Source organism: Gymnogyps californianus, chromosome 1, assembly GCF_018139145.2.
Source record: "Gymnogyps californianus isolate 813 chromosome 1, ASM1813914v2, whole genome shotgun sequence".
NCBI classification, from domain to species: Eukaryota; Metazoa; Chordata; class Aves; order Accipitriformes; family Cathartidae; genus Gymnogyps; species Gymnogyps californianus.
Window position 1 is genome coordinate 23,039,259 of NC_059471.1, and position 16,237 is coordinate 23,055,495.

The 16,237-nt window shown below is 39.3% G+C and overlaps 1 protein-coding gene across 2 annotated transcripts in view; it reads right to left on the reverse strand.

Moving 5' to 3' along the window:
- FLT1 (fms related receptor tyrosine kinase 1) overlaps nt 1-16,237 on the reverse strand; it is a 114,691-nt gene that overhangs the window by 76,328 nt on the left and 22,126 nt on the right. For both annotated transcript variants that reach the window (XM_050894744.1, XM_050894752.1), the window contains exons 4-9: nt 12,308-12,432; nt 6,169-6,331; nt 5,944-6,080; nt 4,233-4,407; nt 2,164-2,281; nt 24-193 (exon numbers count right to left, since the gene is read on the reverse strand). In XM_050894744.1, the coding sequence (XP_050750701.1) occupies nt 24-193; nt 2,164-2,281; nt 4,233-4,407; nt 5,944-6,080; nt 6,169-6,331; nt 12,308-12,432 (888 nt within the window). The remainder of the gene's footprint in view (nt 1-23; nt 194-2,163; nt 2,282-4,232; nt 4,408-5,943; nt 6,081-6,168; nt 6,332-12,307; nt 12,433-16,237) is intronic.

Genomic DNA, 16,237 nt, shown 5'->3' on the forward strand with positions numbered 1-16,237 from the left:
ACGGGAACATGCTGTAAACTTACCATTTACTGTAAGAGTGACTGTAAGATTCTTAGACAAGTTCCACTGTCGTATGCTCAATATTATAGTGTAGTTTCCAGCGTCTTCCTCAGCAACATCCTTGATGATTAACGAATAGTCTTTAACCATGTACCGGGCACACTTTTCAGCAGCAGGTAGCCCATCTTTTAACCTGTTTAAAAGAATTCCAGAAATCAAAATTTTGAAAAATAATGTTGCTTAAACTGCCTGCATTATTTCATTTAACAACATTTCTTGATCTTTGGGCAAGGACTGAATGTACAGTCTGAGATTTTGTTTACCAGAGACTTATCTTTCCCTTACAAATAAGATTGCTGATATTTTTAAAGCACTTTGGAGAATACCATTCTATATATTAAAATTGATAAGGATCTGACGGGGCTCCATAGTATTTGAGAGTTGCTGAAAATTGCAACTTTGTCTCCGGAGATCCCAGTTTTCCATGCTTGTGCCACCATTTAGTCTAGAACACAACCATTTCGGCTAAGAGTCATTCACACAAATAAAGGTTGCATCATCCAACATTGACCATTTCTTTATGACCTCAGAATACATCCTGGGACAAAGTATTACAGTAGCCTAAGCACAGCTGTGATTTTAGGAAGAGGAAGAGTAAGTAGATTAGATAAGCACTTAAGAATCAGATATCCTGCTATCAAGTGAATGTTTTTAAAGATAACAGAAAATCAACATAGAGAGTACTAACTGTTGCTCACACACAGATTCCTGAAGAAGCACAACATTTTTCTTCAAAGCCTAAAATACAGCATAAAGCACATTTTGGTAGGTTGCTGTATGAAGGTTGACATGACGTTAGTAGAAGAGTGCAACAGAGTTTCACTGTGATGATGGACTTGATTAAAATGATTCACGGGTTTTAGTAAGTATTTACAGAAAACTCTCACTGTTATTAGAGGAGCACTAAAAATTGGGTCTAAGGACTATGGATTTAGGCATTTCACTGTATCTGTATTTTACAGAACCACAGAATAGTTGAGGCTGAAAGAGCCTCTGGAGATCGCCTAGTCCAATCCCCTGTTCAAAGCAAGGTCAGAAGATTGCCCGAGACCATTTTCAGTCTGGATTTGAATATCTCCAAGGATGGAGACTCCATAGACTCTCTGGACTACTTGTTCCAGTGTTTGACCAACCTCACAGTGATAAATAAATAAATAACTAAAAATTCTTGTTTAAATGGATTTTTTTTGTATTTTAGAAGTTTTGGATCTATATGTGTAGTCAACAAGCCCAACCATTAAAGAAACAGAAAATACTGTATAAATGGCTAGCATCAGCTCCACTTTCACCCCTTAATTTTCCATGTGGAATAATAAATGTAAGGGTTTTGTAAAACAAAACGTTCAGAGCAAAAGTAATTTCTGGCTGTAACATGAACTCTCACTGTTCATATATGTATGGTTTGTTTTCTTAATCAGTCTTGCCTTAGATACTTTGTTGAAGTGCAATGAATTCAGCCAGAGCTACTGGTGTTTAAAATGATTTAAACAAAAAAACCCTTGAGATCATGAATAGATAACATTGTTTTATATAAAAGTGGTTTGGGTTAATACAAAAAAACTGTTCAAAAGATTTCTTAGCACTGTATACCTGAGCCAAAGTGAATGCTCCAGTCACTATAGATCTACAACCTGCAGATCACCATATAATAAAACCAGCTTCCATTGTTTTTCTAATATGCATGTCTATATGACTCAGTTATTTTAATGAAAACCTTCTTTTCTTTCTCCTACTGTCTGAAAAGCAAGTGCAGGTCTCATATCTATGTCTGGGTGAAGTTGGATGCAACACTTCCGTCAAGGTTGGTAGAGATATTTAGCTGTAGAGTGTCCATTGATTTCAATAGGAGACATATCTAACATATTTGAGGATGTGAGCTTTAAACTTTCCAGATCTCCTTTTTTGCACTTGCAAAATGGAGATAATGTTCTCATAAATTGTTAAAAGCCAGGACAACCCTGAAGCTTCCAATAAAACTCCACAACTGTATTGTCTCCAGTTTGTTGCCATTTCAAGGGGTCTTATTTGAATATTTTACCAAGATACTGTTTTTCATCTAAGAAGAGGTCCAGTATGCATATATGGAAGTAACTGTTGTCCTACCATATAACCTCTGGAGAGGGAAATGCCTTCACTTTCATTGACAAACGATACGATTTTCTTCCAGCTACAGCCTCCAGTGCAGTTTTTCTTCGACGTTTCAAATTAATGAACATTTTATCTTAAACAAAAGAAAAAGAGTGTGCTGTATTACCAATTTTCAGCCTGCAAAAAGAGTTGTTCTGCTAAAGAGAACAGGAATCCAAATAAATATGATTTTTAATAATTTTTGTGTTCCCACATGGCAACAGCAAGAATAAAGCCTAACCTCCTAGAGATCTACAAAATATAGAGAAGAATGCCACAAATATACAAGAAACTGAGATACAGTTCCCAGGCCATGAATCTGCCTGGAGAAGATACACTCTAACCAAATTCACATTGTGCTTCAGTCAGGGAAAAAAGGCACAAGAGATAAGGTGGTTCGTGGTACATGGGAAGCTGAACTAGATGATCAGATGACCCTTCCACTCCTAAAGGCCAAGAATCAATGAATGTTCCAAAAGAAAATATTCTGCCAAAAAGGACTTAAGGGACCTTCAGAGAAACAGCAAAGAAAAAGGCAGAAACTTTCTGTATCATTTTTAAACAGCTGTTTCGTGAAACAAACAAATCTTTATCACTTCGTTGGAACAATCTCAACCTGCTGGAATTTGCTCTTTTCCAGTTGTACTGCCCCATATTTCAAACTCTCTGGCAAGTTGATGGGTTTTACCAGAGGCAATAAAACACAATATTCATAAAATACATTGGAAGATCTCTTCTTTTTTTCCCCTCAAACTGCACTTGAGCAAAATAAAACATTCAAAACATGAAAAATTGTTTGAGTGTCCTTTTGATAGTACCTATGTTGCAATATTTACTCACATTATGGACTGCATAAGGATGTTGGATATCTATTAAACAAGTGCAATATTTAATCACACTTGCCATGTACATTGAAAATAACATGCACAAGACAAATCAGTAGTTTAATTACACAAATCAAGTTATGAAGATACAACCCTCATTCTGCAAACCCTTATTCACACAGGCTCTTTCTAATATGGGTATCCCATAAGTGGGGCTGCTTATATGAATAAGAGTTTACAGGCTAGCTTCAACAGTTCCAGCTTCTCTGACTTTAATTTTAATCTAAAACTCAGTTTCTGACAGCTTCAGCTTATCAGTTTAAGAATATAGTAAGTGGATAATATGATTCATCCTATGCTCCCAGTGATTTAGTCCAGGGTTTAAGTAGAGAAAATGGACTGAAATATTCTCTAAGAATACCAACATGGGGTGCTTAGTCCACGCTTCCAGATGAGAGAGAAAAGGTAGACCACTGAAAACATGGAACAAATCAATATTCTGACCATGAGTCATCTGTCATAGAGGACACCCACCAACCGCTTGGTCTTTAATACCAATGATGCTCCAAAGATCCTGGATACTCCTAATTGTAACAGGATGCCACAAAGAAGGTAGCTTCTCATAGAGTGCCAATACACAAAAGTCCTAATTCACATAAATTTGAAATAACACCAGAAATTTCCAGATTTCACAGGAGGCCCAGGCAGACCATAGGGAACTTGTTTAAGGCTCCCACTGTAAAATCATATTAATGAGTTGCAGCATCTTGTGCTTGTTTCATTTTTTTGAATGGTCTAGCAGCTACCTGCTCCATGTAGAGCTAGTGTATCTATTTCTTCTTCATTTTTCATAGACAACAATGAATAAGCACCGTAGAAGAGGAAGTGGGATTCTTCTATTTAAATTCAGCTTGTACTTTTTTTTTTTTTTCCCCAAACTATAGTTTAACTGATTGCTTCTGCCAGAACTGACTGAGGACAGAGTCATCACAGTATTTAGCAGACAAGAGTGATCAAACTCAACATTAACACATCTACTGTCAACAATACAAAACAGTCATGGAAGAAAAGGCACATATTCTCTCTGGTCTCCCTCCTTTTTCTGCCCATGATGAATGTGCTATAAACTCACTTGAACTTTGTGTCAAGATGTAAAGCTATCGTATGACTGAACTTGGTACATGAGCATTCAGTATTCTACAAATCTGCAACACTTCTTACCATAAACAATGACTGTTGTGTTGACAGCTTTGATTGATGGCCCGCTCTTCACATGGCAGGTATACTGGCCTTTATCAATATCACGCACTTTATCAACAACGAGGATACTGTAAAAAATATTGGCTTCTGTATTCTTCTGGTCAATGCGCTGCATTACAGAACCTCTCTTCCTTGCCTATAAAAGCAAAAATGAACAAGAAAGAGCTTAATCAAACCAATTTTCATTATTATTAAGATTTTTATTTTACTGTACTGCCACCATACCCTAATTAAAAAAATCCAGATCCCTCTGCATAGCACAGACATGCAAAAGATGCCTAACATTTCCAGAGGGTGAACAATAAAAATTATAAGTAACATTATATGGCAATTCATTCCTATCTTCACCAAAGTTGTAATAGCATCCAAACTAGTTCTTTCCAGACGAAGATTATCCCTTCTGTATGGCCTGCCATACCAACATGCCCAACTCCCCATTGCTCCTTGTCCAGCATTGCTCGTAAAAATCCCCAAAGCCACGATGTGAAGAACAGCACATAGTTTGGTGCCTGGATTCAGTGTCCATAGGCAGCAGACATATAGAAGAAGAGGTCATTAACACAAGAAGGGGAGAATTCTGGAAACGCTATAGACGGAAAAGGGACTAGATTTGGCAAGGGAATAACAGGGTGGAACTGAAGATAATGTGAGTCTGAGGAGTTATTTCCTGCAACTGCCCCTCAGCCTTTGGCCTCAAAGTTTATTTAACCCAGGACATTGTTGGTGTCTTATAAACACTGAGCACCCTTCAGTCACCATTCAAATAAAAACAAAGCAGAATTTCACAAGTGTGGTGCCCGGCTAGGGCTTGGTACGGCAGCAATGAGCAATATAATATATTTGGAGCATTTCTTGTTGCTAAGTTGTTTATTTCTGAGGTGAAAAAATGCCAGGGAAAATGGCTACAGTATGCAAGAAACAATTGCATTAATCATCCCTGTATAATGTAATCATAATTTCAGCTTGTGATTAGACACAATGAGTGACATAATAAATGATCTTCACTTGAATCACCAGCATAAATCAAACTGACATGAAAGGAATGGGAGTTGTAAACCTTAAAATAATGTCAAATTTCTTATCAGCTTTACACGGACTCCCTGGCAGTTATTCTGTAAGCGACAAACATTTATGAGGATGCTCCCAATGTGGAGGGAGGAGAAGCACTTTCAAGATCATTCTTGTAGTTGTCAAAACAAGAGGATTGTTCATGTGACACTTAACAAATGAGATTTTAGCTAGCTAAATCAAAATATCTTTTCTAAACATGCTAGAGTCAGGTGCCTGACTGTCTGACAGTCTTTTAAATGGATGTGTTGAGAAGGACAGCCTCACTGAAAATTTTTTTGTCCCAAGAGAGAGCCCCTGCCTGGGACCGGGTGATCAATTTCTACCATTTCTCCAGGTCAAAAAGAAGCTCCCATGGAAGAAATAATTCTAGCGTTCGCTTGCGATTATGCAATATAACCAGAGTACATTGTGTAAACATGTTTACTTATTCAATTAAGCACCAGAAAGAAAAAAAGAAACCTTTAAAGACATGTCAGCAAGGGTCAAAATGATGGAATGCGAACCACAGCAAGCATTTTGAGGCAAAATTCCTCCCAGGATGCTAGACGCAGCGTGATCTATGGGAAACCCCCGGTTTCTTCATTTCAACCACAGCACTCACCTCTCCAGGATAAGTCCACGTCATCTGCACTCTGGTGTTCCAGGCTGCAGTGACGGTGCAGTTAATTGCCAGGCTGTCTCCTTTCAGCAACTTGACAAGACGCGGGGTGCTTAATTGAACATCAAAAATTGTGTTGGCTGCACGTGACGAAGAGAAAGAAAAGTGAATAACATCACCAGGGCAGAGTGCCTAATGAAAAGACGGGGAGTGGAGAACACTACTTACTTTCTCGGTGTGTTAGGTACTTTGTGCTATATTTGTGTCCACCGACAGTTGTCTCGCAGCTCAGGAGCCCTATGAATTTGTAGGTTGCCTTAGGTATTCTGAAGCCTTTCATGCTGTCCCAGATTATTGTCTTGCCATCAGGAATTAGGGTTTCGCGTGGAATCTGGAAGTGTCAAACACGCATCATAAAAACAACTCATCCTCATGTCACTCTCTAATCAAAGCAGCCTAATAAAAAGGAATGGGAAAAAACCACCCTAAAAAATGCCAATCAAAGTAGAAAGGATGACATTTAATTATGCAGATTTTTCAAGTCACATTTTCATCACAAAATAGAGGAAAAATCTGGGTGAAGAATGTGAATGTTTTATTTGTTTCCAAGATTTCATTATTTATAACAGGATGTAATTTATGACACAATAGATTGACACTATCATTAGCTTCAGCGCTTGGGCTGCTATTCTGTTGGCTCCTGGTTGGCAGCTAAAGTGCTCGTCTTGGCAAACCTTTGCAATTAAGTATCCTGGTTTTACCACTGAGACACAAATACACACTTTTCAATGGAGGTGACAAATGGACTTAATTTGCCGTCATTTCATGGCTTTAACAAATTCCTGCCAGGATTCAATCTGATGCTTCTCACATTTATGTTGTCTAAAGGACTGGACTGTTTAAAAAAAAAAAAGTTAAGGACATGAATGCTTGTTCCAAAGCTGACAGGTCACAGAATACACGTCTCTAAGTCATTACACACAACATGAAGTGCAAATTTTAAAGCCACGAATCTTCCTTGGGCACTTTTATTGAGAACTACTGATCATACTGAAAGAGGAAAGTCATATTGACTAGAGATTTTGAAAGGATGCCTTGAAACACTAAATACATCACATTTCCACAGAAAAAGCATTCAGCACATTTTAAAAGTTTGGCACTTGTAAGTCCCTCAGAAGCTGAGGACCCAACAAGTAATTAGTGTAAAGCCATCAGGTGTTTTTAAACTTGAGAACTGAAATCTAATACAGACTAAAATATCGCCATGTGGGATCAAGTGTTCACTTTGTCAGCAGTACAAATTATATTTTACATTAGGATTATTTGAGTTTTAAGCCCCATTTTAATAAGGTATCAATAAAACCCTGAAAAGGCCAAGCATGACATAGGCATTGAAGCTCAGACAAGACCTCTTGTTTTCACACCATGTTTTTGTTGTTATGCCTTACGAATGAAATAAATGCCACCATTTGGATAACACAGAGATCAGCCATGAGTACAAATCCTGGATGTGACTCTACTTTTATAAAGCCTACTTTTATGGTAAAAATAACATATTTTTAAAGATGGCACATAGCAGAGTTTGAGTGAATTAGTGCCCTAAGCAAACACCTCTGGGTTAACTAAGCACCTTGCAGCCCATCACCTCTCACTGTGCACCCCGTCTCACTATGCCCCCTTCATCTCTTTCTTTCCCTTTATTTGAGCAGAGGACTTGTATGCTGGCCCACCCTCTCTTTCCTGCCGCCAAAGCCAGCATGGATGGCTGCCAGAGGCTGGGGGAAGCATGGCTGCCTGGTACCTTCCTATGTGGTACAGCTTCTCTCCAAAACACGGCACCCTTGATGCTTCCTGCTCAGCACACGCTGAAGGCTACCCTTGAGATCACCTCCGCTCATCTCATGCCATTTCCTCTGACAGAAATGCATGATGAATCAAATGAACAATAATTACAAAGCAAAAAATGCTGTTGTAGAATTCCTTATCTTTACAACAGCTGATAAGATGCTATAATAAGCATGCAAATCACAGGGGAGGTGTGTGTTACACACACACACAAGTAAAGCCCATTACATTATAGCCTGCTGGCTACCATTCAACAATATCTTGGACTCTAAGAGCTCTGTTACGGTTCCTGTTCTAAATAAAACAAACATTCAAGCTTTGGTTTAACTTGTTCATAGTTATGCTTTCAGGGGCTTCAACTGGATTTATCCTCTTGCTGCTTTGGTGGAAACCAAACTGTTTCTGAGTGTATTCCTCTATAGGTTTTCATATATACCATGATGAAAGAGTCAAGTCAGAGTTCCAGAGCCTCTGTAGACTGACATTTCCCAGGGAATGCATTCACTTCACATTAATTAGTTAGTTGATGGATTACTGAATTTGTATTAGCCTTACTCCAGGAATGGGAAAGTAACCGAAACACCCAGGAAGTGTCCGGGTCTTGGAAATAAAGTGCTCATAAATATGATCCTGTTTTGCAACACTGAACGTTGTCAGTTGTTCTGTATATCCAACAGGCTTACCTGCCCCAGAGGCAAATCTTTGCCTGCACAGTTTACTCATCTGAGACCTCTCAAAAACAGCTAGAGCTACATCTTTTTGTGTAGTTTTTTGCAGCTTTGAGATGAAAAAGTTGCACACACTCACACACGAAATCATAAATTGACATTTTTAATTTACTGTACAGAATACTTTAGAAAACTGAAGTCTGACTAGTGAAAGACCACTGTGACACAGCTGGTCTCTGGCCAAGTTGGGGAAACAAGATAGTGCAACAAGTCCTTTTCAGAGGGTGGGAATACCAGGATTTTGTCTCAGAAGAAACCAAGGGCGGTGGCTGGGTGCTCACCCTTACGGCCCTTCAAAGCTCTGCCCTCTCTCCTTACTTGCTTCGGTTTCTTACCCAGCTCTCCTCCACGCTGTTCTCCTCTGCCAACCCCACTGGTTCACCTGTTTCCCACTCTTAGAGAAGCCCAGTTGCTTTACTCTGCCCTAAACCAGCTTCCAGATCACCACCTAGAGACACGACATCATCACCATGGTGATCACTGCATGGATGGTACAGGACAGAGGATCCCAGAATCACACAATAATTTAGGTTGGAAGGGACCTCTAGAGGTCACCTGGTCCATCCCCCATGCACAGCAGGGCTAATGTAGTTCAGGGCCTTGTCAAAAAACTTGGCCATTTGGTCATCACAGGCAGAAGTAGAAAACCTGTGAAGAAACACAGTGCTGGAACAGTGAGATTTCCACTGAAGCAGCAGAGGATAAACCCAGCTAAAATAATAGCTTACAGATGGGTACCAGCAGATAGTCAGAGGCATTCAAAGAATCAATTTGTTGTGACAGCTGCAGTAAACATGGAATATACTGCCTACATACTTATCTGCATGAACCACATCGCTGTGGCTCCCAGTGCAGTCTTGGCCTTTTACCTTTGTGCTTTGTTTCAGACTAGACTTCAGTTTCTTTTGGTGTAGGCTGTGCCTCCTTCTTTGCTCAGCACCAACCACTGAACCTTTTTGGTACCTGGTGGCATTAACACAGTACTACCACAAGGTTTTGGGTATATACTTATGGTCAAGAGTATACAGTCAAGCTGTGGTTCCCCACGTCTCCAAAGGCAGATTGTATTGGAAAGAGCCAGCTGAAAGTATAGTAAAAATGTACATTAATGTCTTGAATGCTTGTCTTTTCTTTCATGTTTCCCCTCCCATCAATTTGGGAATGATGAGGTGGCACTATTAAGAATTCAGACTGTCCAGGTGTATGACTCTCAACATCCTTGGGTTTTTTCCCTCTTTTTTATTCCTTATGCTGAAGCTTATTTACCTCTATTCCTGTGAATGCCATTGTTGACTTTATGACAGAGAATCCAAAAGGAGAGTACATAGAGGGATCAAACCATTGTACCAAAAGGTGATGCTTTCTCTGTTTAGCAAGACAAGAGCAAATGAAGATGCAAGAGAAGTGCATACCTTAGTTGCAATAAGGTTTATCTTATCTTAGGGATCTTGAATGAGGCTGCCAGAATCATATTGGTAGGAATGATGGTTTCAGAGGCTCTAGATATCTGTCTATTAAACATTAGATCAAAACTATCAATTGATTTCACAGGTCTTCACATGATGAAGAGAAAGGGCCATCAGCTGTTGCAGATATAGGTTATAGCAGGACCTGAAGGCTGGATTTGAAATAGGAATGAAAAGCTCCATCCCCATTTCCCTATCCCTGTTTTATTAGCTTCTTGATTTTTAAGACTCCTCCTATGTTGTATATGATTGCCATGCTATAGAATACAATTTGTACAGATGTTCAGCCTGGAAGTTAGAACAACACAGTATCTCAAAAGGGTTGACTAAGGTAAAGATGCAGTTTTAGTAAAAAAATTATTTGTAGTGTTGAAGATGGACAATAAACCTTCCCCACATTGGTCCACTAAAACTAAGAAGTAGCACTGCACAGGAACAAAATGCTGGAGGCAGTGCTTATGCAACTCTACTGAGTCCTTTCAGAAGGGAGAGATTACCAAAAAATATTTCATATTTTTACTTCCTGGCAATATAGAATGCAGAACCTAATGACTCTAATGCTGGGGTTTTCTTTCCAGCTCCAGAGGATTGCATTATGGGGACACTGACTTCTTCCTTTATTGCTGAATGGAAAACACAGAATAGCTTTTGCCAGCTCGCCAGAAGTAGTATGCCTGCAGCTGTGAAATGCATTTAACACATCTCTTAATTGCTATGTGAACAAAAACTTGCTGGAATCTTCATATATGGGTGTCACAGATGATAAATAAAGTAAGATATGATGTAATGCATCGTAACTTACATGCTTCAGGAAATTCTGGGATTAATTAGGGAACACAGCTATTTTTCCTGGAATGCAAAACATGTAAGCAACCAATCCTTTCTTTCAAGACTTGGCTCCACCTCCTCTTTCTCCTTCCCAGAGTATTACATCTGGTTTTGATGGTGTAAAGATGTTCCTTACACCACAACCCCAAGCTAAAGGCAAGCTGATACGAAAAAAGAGAGTAGATATGTCTCAATCTCCTCAAAATAAGGAGAAAAAAATTATTTTTATATTGTTTAATAAGAGAGAAACCTGACAGGAATTTTCTCAGTTAGGAATTTAATATGCTGAGATTTCAGATGCAACACTACAGTGCCCAAATAAGTTCCCACTTTACAACATCCACCCTATGGAAAGCCAAGCCTCATTTACTTTTGATTCTATAGCCACAGAATCTTGTGCATCATCCACCCCTGGTGCACTTCTTGCAGGAGAAGTGTGTGTGTGTGTGTGTACACACATACAGTAACATCATGTGATTTAACAGGTGGAAACCAAGAGGCAAAATCAGTATCTGTATTAGCAAAACAGCACTGGATAGAATTTGTAAACCTCCAGGTCAAGTTAAAACACAGGATCAAATCTGTGGCTGGTATAAAACTCTATAGGCAAAGAGGAATCAAAGACTTGTATTGATCTAGATAAGCATCTTATTGTGGTATTGTTTGGCAATTGCATGTTATTCTATAAAAAGACAAATTTCTTTTCCTTGTAACAATGATGAACATTTATGCCACTATGTACAGAACTCCCTTTATTTAGAAACAAAAACATCACTGGCACCTCCACGTAATTTTTAAGCTGAACAAAGGAACTTTAAAAAAAAAAAGCACCATTCTCTGTCTTGATACCAGGTACTTTACTACATACATATAGGTCAGTTAGGTGTCCATGTAACTCTCAAGGCACCTAGGAAAGAAATGGTTTCCCCAAAACATGAAAAATGTCTAGTTTTTCTAAAACTGGCCTCACTGTCTCAAACTCTGCACAAGCTTCCCTACAAAGAGAAGCCATCCCTTGTCTGATAAGTGCACTCATACGTAAAAGGAAGCAGCAAAGTCGCTGGTGGGAGTGACGTAGGGCAAAGGCTTGCAGAGATCCTTGTACAGCCCCAGCAAGTCTCCAGGGACTGCACTTACTGGCTGTTCCAGAGGACCGAAGAGGAAAGAGGAGGAAGGGCAGGGGAAAAGGTGGGAGGAAATCTCTTCTCCTAACAAGAAATTTCTTCCTGGGCTTAAGAAACCTTTGTCAGTGAAAATTTAATAAAATGGTATGAAAAATTTAAGTTTCTTCAGAAAATTGCCATCCAGTATAAGAGTTTTGATGAAGCCCTTCTGTGAGACATGAGACGAAGCCTCCAGGGTTGAAATATTTCTAAACACACTGACACCCAGAAACCTTGTTTAAGAAATACTAAATTGCTGAAATATTTCAAAAGCATTACAATAGTTGTAAACAAACAAACACAGTAACACTTTCAGAGCATGCTTGGATTAAGGTACCTTTTGTAAAGTAACAGCAATGTTTGGTGCTGTGACTCTGCATGGAATGATCATTTCTCTTCCCACAGTCATGTGTATTATTTTAGGTATATCACTGTGCATCTCTACAAATGGATTGCCTGTATCTGCAAGAGAAGAAAAGGAAAAGGTTAATATCTGAAATCTTAAGACAGTGTATGGAAATTGTAATGGTGCATACAGCCTTGAAAGAACAGACTAACCCTGTCCATAATGAAAGCTAGACAAAGTCCTCAAATCAATCTTCTGCTTACTTTTATCTAAACAAGTTCAGCAAAATATTATTAAATGTTTGAAAATATATTTCTCACTCAATATCAATAGCAATACTTTGGTATCTCCTTTAAAATCCAGGACAGTTGAAGTACATTTTTCCCATTACAGCATCATCTCTACTGCTGAGATGTGTTTCTTGTTTCAGGGCATTTCTATTTTATTATCATCAGAAGTAATTATATGGGAAGCGAGCTGAAATTCACTTACCAGGAAACCCCTACACAGGACATGTTCCTGCTCTCTGCAAGGAAATTGAAAGGAAAAACTCACATTGACTTCACCAGGAGAAAGAATCTACTGTGATTATCCAGCCATATTTTCAACTCTGAGAATACGGACTAGCAAGAGTTAATTATTCTCCTCCTTCGCACTATCACAATACCTATATGTCTCTTTTTTAAGTGACAAGGTAAATGAAAATGCCAGGAAAACATTAATTCTTTTCGACTCAATAACTAAAGTTTGGCAGAGTAATTTACTGTCCCTTGAACAATCTCTTTAACAAAGGGCTTTGTCATAAATAGCTTGCGCTGGGAACAGGGAACATTGCTGCTGCTATTGTTTGGACCACTTAACAAAGAGGGGCTCAAGCCACAGGCTCTGGCTCCAAATCTTCTTTGCAGGTGTTCAGATCTGAAGGTTCGGTTTGACTCACATTGCAGATAGACTACCTCAAAATTCACATAAGGTTTGGTTTTTAACTCTTAAAAAAGTGGAACATTCAGATCTTAATTTCGTCCTTATCTACAGCGCCAATGTTTTTTCAGGCAAATCCTATTATTTTCACTCAGTCAAAAATCTTACAAATAACAATGGAAATCTGTCTTGGATAAGAAATGAGTAAAGCTAGCAAGAATTGACCCTTTATAAAACCTCAAATTGTAATACTTTATTCAAGTGTTCTGGTCCCAGACTTCTGCATGTTGACCTATGTTCACTCAAGTAGTTCTTCAAATACGTTACTTCTGCTTCTCTTTCAAAAGTATGATTTGCACTTCACAGTGTCATAAAACTGTTCTGCCCTTAGGATCTTCTTTTCTTATTATATGCAATAATATTTTTCTTTGAGACATCAAACAGGAAGAGAAGCAAATTCTACTCTAATTTATACTGGGGAGAATCCTAAGGTAGAGTATCTCAAATGTACCCCAGGACAGAGAAAAATTTTTCCTAAAGAGGTTTAATGAAACTGTTACATAAACTTTCTGAAATGAAAGCCACAATGCTTTATTTAATAATAGGTGTTAAATGTCCACTGAGATCGCAAAAGGAACTTATGAGTAATAGAGGATGCGTATGTAATAAAAAATACCCTAAGGACTTGTTAGGCTGACATTTCCTCTGCAGTACGATTCAAGGAAAGACCAAGAATGAACCTGTTTGTAGCATGGTGAAAAGAACCTTTTTTGTTTCAGGGGCTGCAGCCACAGAAGAGGTCACCTGCCCCTTAACATCACCAGACAAACGGATTTACTAATCCCCAAAGACTCATTCGTCTTTGTCACAAAATTAAGAGCTCCTGCCCAAAACCAGCAAGCTTTGCAAAGTAGTTTCCTGTATCATAATCTCCAGATCATTACAAGTGTGAGGAAGAGCTGTTCTGGGGACTACCGGTGCTGTCTGCAGACACAGTGTCACCACTGACTGATGCCAACATAGAGGCAGTGGGGGCTGTGCAGCTCAGACCTCGCAGGATTCCTGCCCATCCGAAGGCAGGGACAGGAAGCAAGCACAAAACACCATGCTTGGTTTTTTTTTCTTCTTCTTCAATGGAAATGCACGTTCGCGCCTGGAGAAGTCAATGAAGTGCTCTATAAAAGTCAACTAAAAGCCCTGGCTGCTCTCGGTAGGCTTTAAAGCTCAGTCACAGACTTTCTTGGTACTCTCCCTGCAGTGGTACGCCAAGGCGTCTCCATGCCCCCGCTATTCGCGTGCAGAGCTCCCATTGACATCACCAGGGACTTCCGCCATGGGCTGGAGGGCAATCGATGGCCCCAAGTGCTCCAAATGTCTTCCTGCTTTTGATTAAAAGAAATACGCATCATGTTTCCTAGCACAGTTTTGTTTTCATAATGAGTGTGGAGGCTTTTCCTGATTCCCTTTGATTTTATTCTCCTTCCGTCTTAATGGCCATAAGGGGATACGCTCGGTGCCTCAAGACCAGAATCTGGTGCAGGCTCTACCAGCCTGGATCAGGCAAAGCCGAACCCACAGCAGCACCAGGGCAAGTTATGCCAGGTTGACAGGGTATGTCAGCGATGTGGAATCCTTCTGTCCCCCAAATAATAGTACTCCTTGCTTCTTTTTTCCTCTTTCCCTCCCATCATAGCCCTAGCTATTGCCAGTGACTCCTGATACATTTCCTCCCAATTCCTTCCTGAAGGGAGGTAAATGCCATCCTTCCCTGAACAGCTGGCTGGCAGCGCATCTGGGATGACCTAACCTCCCACCAGTGGACTTCTGGGCCAGCTTCACTCACTTTTATGTTCAGAAAGCTCTAGACAAAAAGGAACATCGTGGATTGACCTATCTTGAAGACCACATCCAAGTTACACATTCAGCTCCATCAGGATTTGGAATGGAAGATCTAAGAGGGGTGACCTGGGGTTTTGAATTTTTTTTTTTTTTTTTTGCTTCAGAGTTACCTGCAAGGGTAGCGAAGTGAAAGATGGAGAGCCAGAATATTTGCATATGCTAAAGAATACTTTAAAAGTTAGTTTAGTGTATTTTTAAATTGTGGAATTAATGACTGTGTGCTGGTTTGACTGTGTTCCTTACAATATCTCTCAGTTACAATCAACATGAAACCACAAAGAGCATTCATGAAATCACAAAATCCATGAAGGTCACTTGCTATATTGTTAAAGACCATAAATAGCAGCTTTTTATTAAGCTTGTTGGCAGCCAGATACAAACTTGATAAGAGACTTAACACAAGCAATATTATGTCTGGTATCAGTAATCTGTCTAGGCTATTTATGGGGTTTACACAAACAACTAAATTAGCCAATGCTGAAATGCCAAATTCAGAAAGGGTGGAGAGGGTCTTTATTTCCACAAGCTTCAGCTACTGTTGTTGGGTTTGTTTTGTTTTTAATAATCTGAGCTATGTAAGTCAGAGTACTTACACATACATTTGCAAGACGAAAAGTCTCTGCAGGAAAATCTGAGCTCCTTGAAATCTCTGAAAGTTTGACCTCTGAAGTTCTTCCAAAATACCTACTTACACTTGGCTCATCATTAAGATTTTTTTCAGGCTAAAAGAGCCAAAACAGTTTCCTCACATTCACATAACACCCTTTTACCTCATGCACGTGAAGAGGACCAAAGTCTTTACTAAAGTACAGACATGCAAACTTCATTAAAGTTAATGGGCCAATTGCCAAATTCCCCTTTCCATTGTAGGGATTCACCCTAACTATATTTATCCCAGCTAAATTAGTAGAGCTGTTCAGAAGTAATTTAAGGAGAACCTTGCACACCAAGAGTGGCTCTCATCTCACTTACACATCTAAAATATAGACAGTTCTCACTGAGCTAGGTGGCCAAACTGTTAGTGTTGTCACTCGGGAGAAAGGGGAAATTCTGCCATGGGACTCATCTGACCTGTTTTAGACATCTGTTTTACGATGAGAT